The 16,277-nt window shown below is 41.4% G+C and overlaps 1 protein-coding gene across 2 annotated transcripts in view; it reads left to right on the top strand.

Moving 5' to 3' along the window:
- HELZ (helicase with zinc finger) overlaps positions 1-16,277 on the top strand; it is a 166,017-nt gene that overhangs the window by 124,320 nt on the left and 25,420 nt on the right. For both annotated transcript variants that reach the window (XM_019494326.2, XM_019494325.2), the window contains exons 26-29: positions 4,796-4,872; positions 6,034-6,601; positions 7,042-7,279; positions 11,741-12,254. In XM_019494326.2, coding sequence (XP_019349871.1) covers positions 4,796-4,872; positions 6,034-6,601; positions 7,042-7,279; positions 11,741-12,254 — 1,397 coding nt within the window. The remainder of the gene's footprint in view (positions 1-4,795; positions 4,873-6,033; positions 6,602-7,041; positions 7,280-11,740; positions 12,255-16,277) is intronic.

The following is a 16,277-nucleotide window of genomic DNA, read 5'->3' as shown; positions in this document are numbered from 1 at the left end:
CAGAAGGAGCCACTGCTGCCTGGGCTGCCTAGAAAGGCAATCCAGCTACAGAGCCATCCCAGTCCTGCTGCATGTGCAGGGGGTGGCGGGACGTGCCACAGGCCAGACATCGCCTGGGCCAGGATGGACCGACTGACTTGCTGCGGACTGGACAAAGTTCAGTATATGGGACATATTTTGCCCACCCCTGGTTTAGAGGTTACAGACCAGAGTGAGGATTCATTTCTTTGGGTATGATTTTAGCATTGGCAATAATCCCATTGCTGTATCCTGAGAATGCAGGGCTGCCAGTTAATGAAATCTGAATTATCCATTTTTTTCTAATGCAAAGTGTAAATCATTTTATAGCAGCATGTAGAAAATTAGTGACCAAATCTGAAATAGGTGATGTGGGGTTTGTCATTCTATGTCCAGGATAAAGAGTATTTAATGACATTTTAAAAAAATTATGGTGATTTAGCTGTCTGTTGAAGATGATGGCTGCCCCTTAAGGTTTTCCTGATACAGGTATTATGGGTAGGATCAGAAAAAAACTGTGTAAAGGAAAAAACAATGTTAGCATCTATAAAATATTTCTCTTTGAGTGACACTTGCTTCATTTTGTGACAAAAAAAGCTTATTCCTCTACAGTTATGGAAGACTAAGCTAGATTGTTTCTGTCTCGTATTATTAAAAAAACTTCAAAATACATTTTTTTTTTATTGTGGAATATTTACTTATAAAAAGAAGTCAGATTGACTTCAGATCCTACATCAAGTTGCAGGGTAGGCAATTAGGATTATTTTTTAACTTGTTCCTTTACTTTTCTGAGTAATCTTATTCCCTACTTTTTTCTGGAACTTTCCAGAAAAATAAAACATGAAATGTTTAGGCCAAATGGAGAAAATCTGATATGGGATCAATGTGAAATGAGAAATACAGGATCCCATGATGCAACTTGCACAGAATCCGGTTTCATAGTAGAACTGGACTTGAATGCAGAAGGCCTCTCGCAAAACAGAAAGATGCTCTCAATCCATTTGTGCTGTTAGGGTGACACTTTCAATAGAGCTCTGCATTGCAAAATCCAGCCTCATTAAATACTGAAAAGTAGAGTTATCCATGTGTTGAGAACTCTGGGGGCTGAGATGCATATCAGAGAAGGATTCTAGACATATAAGCTGTCATAGCAGCACACCAGAAGACTTGATTATTTCTTTTTAAAGAAACTGCAAAATTAATTGGACTCTTAATAGTTCCCTGAAATAAACATGTGACGGGTCATATGAAAAGAGAGAAACTTCAGAGGTAAACCTGACATGCTCAGATCTTAACGGGTATGTTTTCTAGGTTTTAAAGGAGAGCAAAATTGCCAGAGAAACTCATTTGACTTAATAGTTCTGTCACTTGAGCATCGGTAGACTGATTGGCGGAAAGGTGTCTTGGAGAATGCATGAATTTTGTGAAAAGTTCTTGACAGGACTTTTCCTTCTCTTCTGTTGGTCACCCAGAAACCAGATAATTAGAGGTTTTATTGTGTAACATAAGCATCATCATTTCTAATAACTGAAATAGCAGATGCCATTTTTTCCCACCTTGCAGGATAGAGATCTTTTATTTTAAATTTATGGCAGCAGGGATCAGGGAATGAGCAGGGGCTTTAGCACTAATCAGTCTGCTGATTAAATGATCAGTGCGAGCAAATCATTTTTCCATTAACTTTGTTTCCTGGATAGATGGCTTGGGAAATAATGTTCAAAGGTGCATGATAACTTTTAAAATGAGCAAGAAGCACAAGAAGGTGGTGGCTCCAAAGCCATATTCTGCACTTGGGTAACGTATCCCTGTCTTCGAGATTTAGTGGCATATATGGCTCCATTGAGTTGTACCTTGTTAGAGGAGGTAGCAGTTCTGAAGATAATGTCCATCAAGAATTTTTCTTGGTAAGGTTTGCAAAGTTCTGACTGTGACTAGAAGAACTTTTTCTCAAATTGAATTTTTCATACCTACTGAATACTGAAAATATTTTTCTTTATATGAAAATCTTCAAAGATATTTCTTTGATAATGACATCAAGAGCCTTGACTGTTTCCTTTGCAAGAAGGAAAAAAATCTGTCTAATCTTTTAAGCCTAATTTTTTACAGACTGTTTGTTGTCTTAAACCCTTTTTCAAAAAACATTTCAAAGACTCTTTATTAGTGAGTGCATCGTATTGTCATTTTTCTCACTATATTGCTTTTCCAGGTAGTTTTTTGAACTGATAGGTTATGTAGTTTTATTATCTAGTGGGATTGCTTTGCCTTGCTCTATTATGTTCTAGTGTAGCTTTTCTGACCCCAGTACAGTTGTCAGCTTTCCCTGACTTACTCAAGAGAGTTGAGAATTTTCTTAATTAGCTGAATCTGTTCAATGTTAAAAAAGACTATGAGACAACCAACAAAAATTGTCCTTTGTTTTTTGAAACAGTAAAGAGTCTTGTATTTTTTCAAATCCAGGCTGATCAGAATATTTGTTACCACATTCAGCACGTCTTAAAAGATTTTTCTGGTTATGAATCAAAGCATCACAGAAAAAAGAATATTGTCATTGGTATGCTACTGGAGAGAGCAAAACTGTAAAGCAAAACTTAAATGTTAGCAATGAGCTGAAATAAGTGTTAGCACAAGTATATGTAGACAACCGTCAATCCTCTGGATCATGGTGTACATGCATGAGGTCTAGCCAGAGGCCTCATGAATCTGTTTGTGGCTGACCAGCCCAATTCAGGAGTGACACCGCTTGTTACAAGCGTCACAGAGCCAGGTGTTGTCTGAGTTGGAGTCCTGGATTACAGCATGCTCTTGTCTTCTTTCTCACTTTCCTTCATCCTCTGGATCAAAGCCACTTCATGTTGTGCTGCACCCAGTGCCAGATGTTCCCTCCAAATTAGACAGGATTCTGTGCAATTCTCCCAGCTTTCTCTGCTGACATTGAATGACTTCATATCATTTTTGCATACATCATGGCAGAATGGATGGATTTGGGGTGAACACAGCACTTAAGTCTCAGAAGTATATAAGGGGTGTGTATCAGGATGTGGGGGAACGCCTGTTCACTAGAGTGGCCCAAGGGATGATAATGTCCAATGGTCACAAACTCCTCCAAGACCGTTTTAGGCTGGACATAAGGAAAAACTTCTTTACTGTCCGAGCCCACAAGGCCTGGAAGAGGCTCCCTCCAAAGATGCTGCAAACACCTACTCTGGACTCTTCTAAGAAGTGGTTGGATGCTTATCTTGCTGGGATCATTTGACCCCAGCTGACTTCCTGCCCCTGGGGCAGGGGGCTGGACTCGATGATCTTCCGAGGTCCCTTCCAGCCCCTATGTCTATGAAATCTATGGTACCATTGTAGAGGGAGACCGCACTTCCTAGAGTTGTCTTGAATCTCCCTATTCAAAATATTCTTGGAGATCTAGTCTCCTCCCATTCTCCTGACATGGCCATCTCCACTTCCCCTTTTGATAGTGGGTTCGAAGCGTGTCAGTCCAGTGTGCCTCCATATTTGGTATTTTGTCGCCTCACTTTATTTCCCAGATCTTACACAGATATCTCACGTGGAAGCTGTTCAGTCTCTTGATGTGCCTAGCATACATAGTCCACGTTTCTGAACCATAAAGCACAAGTATAATTGTTAGCAGGCTGCCTATTACATATATCCCACCGTGCTTTTGAAGTATTCTTTTCACACAGTATCCTAAGAAGCTTTCTTAGCTCTCAGAAGCTAGTTTAAACCAGGATATTTTTAAATTGTATGTACACTTTATTTACCCCTTTGTTACCCTGAAAAATATATTTGTGCTATCTGAAAAAAACACTTGAGATTGATTTGGCCTGTCTTCACGTGACCTCATTTATTAGAAACTAGAATAGAAAAAGCTTCCAGTTGTTCATTAATTCTTTTTGCTGTTGAGATTTGGGATTTCCTTACCACATACTTTGATATGAACACTTGTGATATATTCCATCCTCAGAGCTAAGCTTCAAATATAGTCATCAGCTGGGAATGTATGTTCAGTTCTTATACGTGAACTTTGATGATTAAGGGGAAAAATTGATTATAATGTCTGTTAAAAAAAGTGTCTTATTTTTATCTGTCCAACTATATAACCCGTATTGGTGAAGTACAATAACCTGGTTAGGTTAAATATTCCTAATAATAAATTAAGTTAAAGGTACAGTGGCAGCCTCTACTGACATGCTGATTTGCATTTTAACTTTTTAAGGTTTTATTTACTTTTGTTTCTTTTTTATTATCAGTAGCATATGACATCTTTAGCACTACTGCTGTGCCATCCTTCAGCCTTCCAGTGGTGGATGGTTTTTAGTGTTGGCCTTTGCTAAATGAAACATTTTTAGCATAATCATTCTGTATTCTCATTTTTCTTTAAAACCAGAGGTGCTCAGGGTAAACTCTTCTTGCTCACCCAAACAGAATAGCCAAGATTATTTGGCTGCAGAGTCACTGGGCTACTACTTTTGTCTGGCTCATTTATATTTCTGTTTGACAAGCCAGTGATAACTTTTGACGGGTCCAGTAGTCCAGTAGTAGAACTGTAAGAGCTACTTCCACTGTTTTCTAATCATCGTTAAGAGGACGTTAAGAGGAACACCACATTAAGGAAGATATTTATGCTAAGTTTTTGTGCCTGTTGTCTACTGCATATATGATATTGATAACACTGATACACTTATTCCTGAATATAGCAAGCCTTATCTTGAGAATCTGTTTTCTCTACATTTTTTAAAAATAATGCACAATGTAAAACACTTTCTAGGTAAAAGTGAAACCAACACTGGACCCGAAATCAATAAAATTCGGACACCTGAGAAGAAACCTGTGGAATCCAAACAGGTTTGTTTGGTTTTGTTCCCCCCCTCCCCCCTTTTACGTTCCTCCCTGTTTTGGGTACTATGCATCTTTCTTGGTTCTTTAAGGATTCATCCATTTTTTTCCCTCTTACATCCAGCCACTATCACAGACGCCGCAATTCCATCTTGGTAGAATTGGACAGGTTTTATTTTGCAGCCCATCAGTACTGATTTTTACTGGTGGTCATTGTGTGACACTAGGTCCAATCCTTTCCTTGCCCAGAGGAATAAAACATTTTAAGAATTTGGAACCTGAATTTAAAAACTTTATCATGCTATTAGTTCATATTCATGATATTAGTCCCATTGTTTTCCATTTGGATTTTGTTGGCTTACAAGATTAGCCCCTTTTATCTTTAAGTTGTATTGGTCTTTAAATCATAAGTCAACACATAGTGGAATAGCACAGAATGCTATTGACTGTTACATGTTTAGAAATTAATGGACATTTCATTAAAAGCTTGCTATAGTATAGATAATTCAGCTAGTTGCGAGGGTTCAGAAGAGGAAAGGAGCAGGATAGTGGAAGTAGACTGTAGAATTTCAATATGGGGACTGAAAGTGAGAGTCATAAAAGAGTGTTCCAAAATGTAAGATATTTTAAATGGGCAGATAAAAAAATGACTTTTTCTGTTAAATATTTAGTGTTGTGTCGTAGAAGTAAAAGTGGAAGGCTCAAGACTTGAGTTGTCTGTAATTAGCTAAATTAGATACGATCATAAGGAAGCAGCTGGTAATTCATCTCTGCAATAACACTAGCCATGGAAAGAAATGTGATGATGGAAATGTCTGACTGTGGAGTTTAAATATAGAAGAATAAGGAGAAAACATTAAGTGCATTTCTTAGTCTACACTTAATAGAATAGCAATAATTAGATTAATAAAATAGTCCAACTAATATAACAGAATTGAAACAAGATGAGGCCAAGCAAAACTATTGGCAGAATATATTTTTAGACCCATAAATAATGAGAAGAATGTATGTTAAGATGTACAGTACCTTGGTTCTTTGATGACCTTATTCTTCCCACTTCACTGAGGTTTTGTACACTTGCTTCAGTGTTAAATCACTTTTAGTACAGTCATCACTTACAGCGATGTTTTCTTAAGTAATTTTAAAAAGTTTTATATCCTTTTCTTCTAGGTTGACTTAGAAGCAAGTTCCCAGAATAGAAGCCCTGAGTCGCGTTCCAGCATAGGTTATCCTAATTCGAAATTTCATCGCAAAGATAATATTAACCCCAGGCAGCTGAATCTACATCTCACCCCTCCCCATACTCAGTATGCAGTCCCCAGTCGCCACTACCAGCACCTGTCCCAGATACCAAGGCAGCCATATCCTTTGCAACAGCAGCAAAACCTCTTAAATCAGCAACAAAATCATTTGCCTGAACAGCAAAACCAAATGCCACCCCAACAAAGCCAGATAGTCCAGCAGCATAATCATTTGAACCAGCAGCCTCAACAACCTTCACAGCTTTCCCCTGCCTATCAGGCAGGCCCCAATCAGTCTTTTTTTAATAATCCAATTCCCCACCGGCCACATTCTCCTGCTGTAGATGCTGTGATTTCAGAACAGCACCCCCCACCCATGTTGCAAGAAGTCACTAATCCTCTGAGACCTATTGCACAGCACAACCCAATGTTGCCATCCCACTTGAACAACTTCATTGAAGAGAACCCTACAGGAATGCCCATAGGGGAGGCCTTAGGTAGGTAACACTGCTGTTTTCCATTGAAAATATGCAAATGAAACTCACTTAAAGTGAAAATGAAGAGTGCATTTATCTGTCAGGGCATATGGCTGTAAACTGGGTCATTGTTGGGTTGGTTTCCATAAGTAATGACTTCAGCAATAATTTGCTGCTGAGGGTGCATTTTAGCATGCACTGTTTCATTAAGAGATTCATGTATATACATAGTCTTTTGTGAAATTTAAATAACATGGTTATGCACTGAGATACAGCCTGAAGTGATCAGCATAAAGGCACTGACATTTTTGGTGCTAGCAGGTTTGGATATTCCACCATATATCTTCCTAGAGTTAATATTTTTCCACTTGATATACACACCAGAAAATTGTGCTTTCTGACGCCAACTGCTTAAAAAAACCAGAGGGGTAAAATTGTTGTTTTTTGTGTATGTTTTACAGATCGTATGCATGGAAATGTAGCTTTGGAAACAATAAGGCAGCAGCAGCAAGCAAGGCTACAGCAATGGAATGAGCATAACGCCTATCTCAGTCAGGGCAATATTCCATATCCACACCATCATCATCCTCACCTACAACATCTTTCCCAGCAACCAATTGGATTGCATCAACAGCCAGTGAGGGCAAACTGGAAACTTGCTAATAATGCAGAAGACGAAACAGAGGCAACATATTCAAGGTATTTATTAACTGAATTTTCAAAGTACAGTAGTTACAAATAGAGCACAGCTCTCCATTGCTATAATCCTGTGCTAAGTTGCAAAGCACTGGTAGTATTTATATAAAGAGTTGTTTTTATTAGGAGGGTTAGTCTATCTATGCCTACAGATACTTTATGCTGCTATTAAGCTGTCTTCTGCTTGCCGACACATTGCCAATACATATATTGCTGCAGTGAAAACAGTATGTTAAAAGGCCTAAAATTGCACATTTATGGTAAGTGTTGGTCAGTTTTTTTCCCCCCTAATGTTCTGCTCCTTGCAGAGGTGGAACTCTAGGAGTGGGAAATGGCCCTGTTGAACATAAACAGAAAATTACCACTCAGTGGGCGCGTTTACATACAATGTTTACTGTGGAGTAGACTGATTAGCTCTACAGTAAATACCACACGTCTACACATTCACCCATTAGGTTGGAGTAAACTAACTCCACAGCAGGATACCACTTGTAAATACAAGTGGTATCCTGCTATGGAGTCTTGTACTCTGCAGCACCGCATGTGTAGATGCTGCTTCTGCTGGCTGGGGCCAGGGGCGGATTAATGCATGGGCCAAGGGGTTCCCCTAGGGGCAGGGGCCTGCCACACTCCCCAGCCTGCTGGGGAAAGTCCTGCAAAGCACTGAAGCTCCATCGTGTGTTAAATATGTAAAAGCCGGTGGGAGGTGGTGGCTGGGAGCTTGTCTGACCTCTCCATGGGAACAGCCGGCGTGAGGTATCAGCGAGGATCCGAGATGCCCCTGTTGCTCACTATCCAGCCACCTGCCTGCCCTCCCAAGGGTTGGGTCACAGGGCAGGCAGGCAGTTCCAGGTGGGCTGCAAGTGCTGCTCATGGCAGATGCAGAGTGTATGTGTCTGTGTGTTTGGGGAGGGGGGGTGGGGTGCGCCAGATCCTCCCCTCCTCCCCCACGGGTCAACATGTAGTGTTTTAGTCCCGCTGCCAAGGGCTGCTTTGAGGCACAGAGAAGGGCAATCCTGCTACCCCGTGGATGCTTCCTGCAGTTCTCAACCCCAAAGGCTGCCAATAGAAAGGGGTCTGCACCTCCTAAGTGATGCCAGCTCATGTGGGGAAATGTGAGCTCTTCCATGGGGTGATTAGATAGATCTGTCTGTCTGTCTGTTTATCCAGAGAGATGCATTATATAGAGAGAGAAAGATTGTGTGTGTGTGTGTGTGTATGTATACATCTATATAGATATCTATATAGAGAGAGATAGATATTGTGTGTGTGTGTGTGTGTGTTGTTCATAGATTCATAGATGTTAGGGTCGGAAAGGACCTCAATAGATCATCGAGTCCGACCCCCTGCATAAGCAGGAAAGAGTGCTGGGTCTGCACTGTTGGTGCCTGCCACTTTAAGGGCAGAGCCAAGCAGCCAGCAGGTGTTTGATTGTGGTAGCCATTTTAGATCCCTAGCTGCCTATATAAACAGAGCAGTTAGTGGCTGGCAGGCAAGGTAGTAACATCGCCTGGCTGCAAGACTGCATGCAACATCATGGAGGTAAGGGCAGGAGCTGTAGGGGATGGTTTGGAGGCTCCTGGTCCTGGGGATGACCTAAACCTGCACCCTGCCAGGAGTGGGTGGCCTGGTGGGGCTCTCAGTGGTGCAGGAGCCCCCAGGAAATGCCAGGCCAGTTACCACCCCAGTGAAATGCAAGTAGGGGCACCTTAATCCCAGCCCTCACCTTTGGGTGGGCCATATTCCATTTGAGCAGGGTAGGCCAGGTAAGCTTCTGGAGACGCCTGAGCCTGCTGGGGGAGTGACCCCGCAGGGCCAGGCATGTTTCCAGGAGCATCTGAGCCGGGAATGGGGGACCGCGATCCCTAAGTGCAGGCAGGAGGCGTAAGGCCAACTGAGGGACTTGACTGGCCAATGCTGGGGCCAGGACTGGAAAGGTCAAAAGGGCCAGGGGCCCACCGCGAGGGATGCCCATAATGAGAGAAGAAGGTTGGGGTCCTGACTGGCCTGAGATGGGGCCAGGGCTTACAGAAGCCAAAGGTCCCATGATTGGGGCCACAGCTAATAGGCAAAGGGGACGGTTGAGCCAACTGCCTGAGATGCCATCTGCGAGGCTTGGGCTGCGGTGTAGGAGTGGAATGGAGCCACAGATAGCCCCCCCATATTGGGGTGTACAATGGGCAGCCTCCCGCCTAATTAACACTCAATTACGTTCCAATCAAGGCATGGCAGGCGAGACAGGTGGGTGGCATGCCCAGAGGCAGGTGGGGAAACTAGCCATGTGTCTAGTCAGAGACCACCCACTTTGCCACGTGTGTGTAGGTATGTATATATCAATATATCTATACATTTTGGATACATAATTATGCAATGATAGCATTAAAACACAGGTGTAATGGGTATATAAAAGAGCTTTACAGCATATGAAGTTTAGCACATTTAATGTTTCAAGAAAGATTTTAAGAAAATGAGATGTATGGTGTAGACCTACTGCTTTATTTTAATTGCAGGAATCACTGCAATTAAATGGTATTCATAGACTCATACTCAAGGCTATAGGTGTGGCCTGTATTTTTCTTGTAGGAATTTACTGTAGTGTAGGTACAATGTAAAATGTGTACGTAAAAAAAATAGTCAAACAAGAGTCTACATGACCACTTAACTAAAACATTTTTCCTTTTGTGTTATTGTATATATACGTCAGTCCCATGCATCTGAGTCATCTTCCTAAGGCAGTTGTTTTATTCAGTTTAGTGTGTGGCAAAATTGAATAGTTAATTTTGACATTGCATGTTGTGCTTTATTAATGCACTGTGGAAACATTTAATGGATCTATTTAATATTAGTGTTTTTTGATACATTCATGTTTATAATGAGGTATGGGGGGCCTCCAATTTTCTGTTTGCCCATGGCCCCAATAAATCTTAATCTACTACTGACTGGGGCACGAGGGTGCTTCAGTACAGGAGCTGCCTGCCATCTAGCCCCTCACTGGAACGCCCTTGTGCCCCCGCCAGCCCCTCTCCAGCATGTTGAGCTGGGCGGGGGGGAGCAGCCCCAGGCTGGCAGCTGACTCCTGGATCTCCCTGCCAGCCGGGGCTGCTCCAACCGGACTTAACGTGCTGCGGTCCCGGGAGCAGGCTCAAATGGCATGCCTGGGACCACTAAGCTCCAGATTTTATTGCTTCACATAAATTGCACATGTAGACACACCTAGTGTCTGCTCTGGTATCGGCATTAACTCAACTGTGTTGTAAAGACTGGGTTTTTTAAGAGCTTTTGTTTATTACAAAAGCTCTTAAAAGGGTTTGTTTACCCTTTTATTAAACTTATTTTCCATCTGAATTATAATAGCAGAGGGCATGCAAAAAATGTCCTGCTCCCTGTCCCCAGATTCAACACCCCCGGCCTTTTGGCAGTTTGATCCTTAAGATGGATGCAAACTTTTACAACTAAGCCACATCTCCAGTTGTTTTGGAATTGTCCCCAAAAGTTTAAAGTTTATCTGAAATAGCAGAAGTTTTTTTGTTTCACACAATTGAGCAGGAAGCCCTATGGACGTAGGTTCCTTTAAGAGGCATCAAACACTTCATCCTTCTTGTTGGAATGTCCAAAGGTGCATCTCAAGCCGGTCCAGAGAGGTGATCCTCCCCCTCTATGCGACTTTGGTCAGGCTGCAGTTGAAGTACTGCGTCCAGTTCTGGGCACCGCACTTCAAAAGGGATGTGGCCAGCCTGGAGAGAGAGGAGGGCCACCCACTTGGTGAGAGGGCAGCAGGACAGGCCCTACGAGGAGAGACTGAAGGACCTGAACCCGTTCAGCCTCAGCAAGAGGAGGCTGAGGGGAGACCTAGTGGCGGCCTACAAGCTCATCAGGGGAGATCAACAGCAAATAGGCAGAGCCCTTTTCTCCCCAGCACCACCTGGGGTGACAAGGAACAATGGTCATAAGCTGATGGAGAATAGGTTTAGGTTAGAGATCAGAAGGCAATATTTTACAGTTAGGGTGGCCAAAATCTGGAACCAACTTCCCAGGGAAGTGGTCCTCGCCCCTACCTTGGGCAAATTCAAGAGGAGGTTGGACGATCACCTGGCTGGGGTCTTGTGAACCCAGCATTCATCCCTGCCTGTGGCAGGGGGTCAGGCTAGATGATCTGTTCAGGTCCCTCCTGACCCTAGCTACTATGAAACTATGAATGGAGACATCAGACGTTTTTAATTTTCAGAAAGATGTTGGATGTAATGATTTTGTGTGGTAGTTCAGGTTGGGATTCTGGTCCAGGTGACTCTTCTCTCCCTGCTTCATAATTGCTTACAATTGTATTCTTAGGTTGGACTTGGTGATGGGCAGAGTTAAATATAATGCTGTATTTTTGCAGCCAGTCCATTTGGTATCTCAAAAGGAGTGGCATTTCTGCAGAGCACTTATTCGCATTTCTTGACACTATGTATTCTATTAACGCAGGTTCCAGGACTTGCTCAGAGAACTGTCACACCGTGATCAAAATGAAAGTCGGGACCTAACTGAAATGCCACCTCCACAGTCAAGACTGTTGCAATACAGACAAGTTCAGCCCAGAAGCCCACCAGCACTCCCTTCTCCTTCATGTAACTCAAACCACAGTGGTCACTTTCCTAACTTCACTGAAAACAGCAGAGACATTGAAATGTCCAACAACCCAGCATTTCAGCAACATTTGCCCCAAATATACAATCCCCCATTCTCAATGCCATCTGAACATATAACCCCACCTCCCTTGAAATACCTGCAACCTGATGGATCGTGGACCTATGCTAACCTACAGCAGAATCACCTAATGGGGCAGGGCTTTCATTATGGTATACCTCCATTACCCCATAGATCACAACAGAACCCTTTTATACAAATACAGAATCATCAGCATGCAGTCGGTCAGGAGCCATTTCATCCACTCACATCTCGAGCAGTATCTGCTTCTTCGCTTCACAGCTTAGAAGAGGTATGGGATTTTTTTTTTATATGTATGTTCCTTCACGTTGCTATTTTCATATGAAAATCTCTAACACTTGTGAGTGATAAGAATTTCTTTTGTTTAAAAATCATGTCTTATGAAAATGGACAATTTTGCCATAATTTTCCTCCTTATCTACACATCTGTGGTTCTACATTCCTAACTTTTTCTGTGCTGGGAAGGAGTTGCTTTTGGAAATCAAGATTTTAACCCCTTCTTGGTCATTGTCATTGGGAGTTTTTATTTGACTTCAGTGAGAACCAAATCAGTCTGGCTGACCATATGGCTGAATAAAGCACTAGCACTGAATTCCATTGTATTGTATCCATTTATGCATATTTAAAGAGGTTGAGTATCTTTTTTGGAGCCACAAACAGACTATAATAAGAAGCAAGGACATTCTGGACCATGCCGTCTGTATAAAATCTACTATTTTGTTGCCAAGTAAAAATATAGTTATTCATGATGGCTCTAGATGCAATAAACTATTAAGTATTCCTTGCAGAGCGGTGCTGGTAACACCTGTTGCTCACATGCAAGTAAATTAAACCAACCTATAAATAGTACAAATTAATTAAATTTTTTTTCAAAACATAGAGTAGGAAGGGAAGGGCTTGTCCTTTGCCAAATTCAAGAAAAAGGTTGGAAGACTAAAACTTTCTTTTAAGGTTTGTATTAGTGCCCCTTTGAATAAAGGATAGGGCCGAGTACTATAAAAAAAATCAGATTTTGGATTTACTTTTAACATACTATTTCTGTAAGCTCAGGTTTCACAGGGAGATGACTAATAGCAGTTGTTTTGAAATTACTTTCAGATTCCGAATTATTCACTTAGGATTTATGTTTTAAAAAAATACCTACAATAGAGTTGCTGTTGAAATGAATGCTCGATTTCCTTGTTTCAAAGAAAATATCTATATCGTATTTCCAAGAATGTTTCCACTGATGGACTTTATGAAACATGAGGGTTGCTAATAATGCTCTATCCATTTTTTATTAACTCAGCAATGTCACAGCTGGACAATTCAGGCATTCTGAAATTTAAAAAATATAGTTCTCCTTCATTAACAGAACACTGGATTTTTTTAAAGTATTTATGTGCCTCAGTTGAAATTGCCATGTGAACTCATGATTGTACCTCCTTTGAAATACCTGTAACAGTGATTCTTAACCAGGGTGCTGTAGCACCGTGGTGTGCCTTAAGATCCTTTCAAGGGTGCTGCACAGTGCTACACAATATTAGTGTTTTAACTGTGCAAACATGATTCATAATGTAAACCCAGAAGTGTCAAATAGGCATCCATTTGCAGGGGTATCAAAGATGTGACTTGCCCTGTGTCAGCCCTGTGGAGCCACATCACTTGACCCCTGTTTCCATCCCCGTGTGGTACTGGTCCTGTCTACCACCTATGCTATATTCAGTATATGCTATTGCCAGTCCAGATCCTGCGCCACATGCAGTGATTGCTTCAGTTAGTCTGGGGCACGTGGCATGTGCAGCACAGGTCCTGGAGTGGGTGCAGTTCCAGACCAGCCAGAGTGGGCACTGGATCTGGTATGGGGGGTGGAGGGTGAAGATCTCTGTGGGTTCCCCTGCATGCCAGGTCTGGCGCCTACTCCAGACAGTCTAAGACCTTTGCGGCACATGATGTCTGCCCCAGACCAGCTGGAGTGGATGCTGCTTGTAGTTCATGTCCCAGTCTGGCCACAGTATGCACCAAGTGAGGCACAATCCTTGACCAGCCAGAGCAAGTGCCATGGGTGCTGGATCTGGCATGTGGGGGAAGGGTCTGTGGGCCTAATCTAGCCCATGGGACTGGCCCCTTGCTGTTCCTCCAGTGGTCCCATGTCACTTGCCTGGCTCACAGGGCAAGTTGAGTTTGACACTGCTGCAATAGTGTAAAAAACCATGCTGACCTGCTGTGATCTTTATAAGTTCTTTGCAACGGAAGAATTACTCTTTAATTTTTCTGCGCTCAAAAAACAATGAAAACCAAGAAGCGTGCTTTGAGTTCAGAAAGGTTGAAAACCACTGACATATAACCTAATGAACCTTTTTAACCTAGAGCAGAAACACCTAATGGGACTTAGGGAGGTAAGCAGCTACATAACTTTAAAACCTGGTCCATAGTATTTAATCACAGTTTTGTATTTTCATATATCAAGATACAAACTTAAGGTCATATGTACATTATGATTATGAGCTAAACACATTGAATTAGGTACATAATGATGATGTTATAAATCACCTGGGTTGGAGATAGACAGGAAAGGCAAAGTATAAACAACCTTGCTAAATACTGCTGTGATTAATATATAGGCTACACAAGTTTCTGCCAATATGGTTTTGGAAACGTTGGTTAAAAATAACCTTTTGTAATATGGAATCCTAGGCATAAACACAATGAGGTTTCTTTATCTGAAGGCACATATATGGCACATTGAAGCTTGTATTTACAGATTAAAACTAGAAATAATACTGGGTTGGCAGAGTCAAAGATACGAAGCTGGCAATATTCCATGTATGTATTTTAGATGCAAAGCCCTTGAAAGAGGTCTTTGGTGGCAGCTGACACCTTGGACCACAGTTTTGTCTCTATAGTGCCCCGTCCCTTGAAGTGTTACTTGCACAAGTGGTCCTCTTGCAAAGGATTGCAGTGCACATATAACCTGATAGCTTTTTCAGAAGGTCTCTGGTTTTGCAGTTTTGCTTTATCTGCAGTTTTAATGTACAATACACCAAGGCTTGCAAAGCACCACTGAATCAAATGCTTCACTTTAAAGTTAAAGAGAAGAGTACTTCTTATGGAGTCAGTGGGATTATTCGTGTAATTAAAATTAAGCATGTTCTGAAATGTTTTACTAATTGGGAATATAATAATACTTTATGTAACTAACAGCCCTTGTGTGTTTTTTAATGCCAAAAAAAGAAAGCTGTTTCTTTTCTTTTAAATTGGTGCAGCTTTGTAAACTTAAAGTAGAGGAACTGATGGTAGTTTTAATTAATGAATCAATACTGTAACTTTAATCTCTTTTATCTTTCTGGCATATCTAATTCAAACTGTTTTTTAGATCTCTATTTAGACAATGACATTTATTGCAGTATGCAGGGACTTTATGCTAAGTAGTCTGAGCACAGGTAATCAAGCCATAACTTGAAGAGCACATAAAAGGAAATGCTTTTATAACCCTATATGGTTCTACATTTGCAAGTGCCCAGAAATCTGATCACTTCATAAGTGCTTATCAAAAAGTGTGAAAGTATTCAGAAGTGTTAAATCTCTCTGTGAAACGCAGAATGATTGCAGATCTCTCTGTGATTTCACATGATTGGATCTCTTTAAAATTTATTATAAACATTTCAGCCCAGACTGAGACAAGCTGTGTTCAGATACTTGGATGCTGACGCATACTGAACGCACATAATGGGAGACTGTCAAGTAGTTTAGGGGCAGTCTCCCCTCCTGTTCCAATGCTTGTTGTTAAATCTGTCTCTCCATTGCCAAGATTTGAAGATAATAACCACCATTTAAATAATAGAAAAATAAAACATGTTGAACAATGAATAAATTAGTTTAGAAGAGCATTCCCCATTGTTTTGTGACATTTAAGCCAAAACTTGACCACGTGCTACATAGAAATAGGTCTTTTCCTCCTTTAACACCTGCCACTTGACTCCTATGGCCTCTGGTTCAGGTAGTAACTCCTGTGATGTTCTTAAAAACTGATTTGGTGTCATCTGAAAAGGAGAAGGCAACAGCAGGAAATGTAAAGGGTATTTCTCCTGTACATCACAAGAGTGGCAGGTATGGTGAGATGTGTATTTCTGCCTGCTTTTTGTAAGTGATGTAGTAGCAGCTGTGGGGCAAGACAGGAAAGTTCATTTGCCCATAATTAGCTGATGCTCATTTACATTTAATTAATAAGTATTTTCCTTTCACTAAGTGAAGATGACTGATATACTTGATTTGTTCTTTTCCCATCGTGTTTGTGCTCTTGATAGTCAGCTTA

Source organism: Alligator mississippiensis, chromosome 8 (assembly GCF_030867095.1).
Source record: "Alligator mississippiensis isolate rAllMis1 chromosome 8, rAllMis1, whole genome shotgun sequence".
Classification (NCBI taxonomy): Eukaryota; Metazoa; Chordata; order Crocodylia; family Alligatoridae; genus Alligator; species Alligator mississippiensis.
Note: the sequence above shows the minus strand (reverse complement) of the source record. Positions and strands in the feature narration are given on the sequence as shown.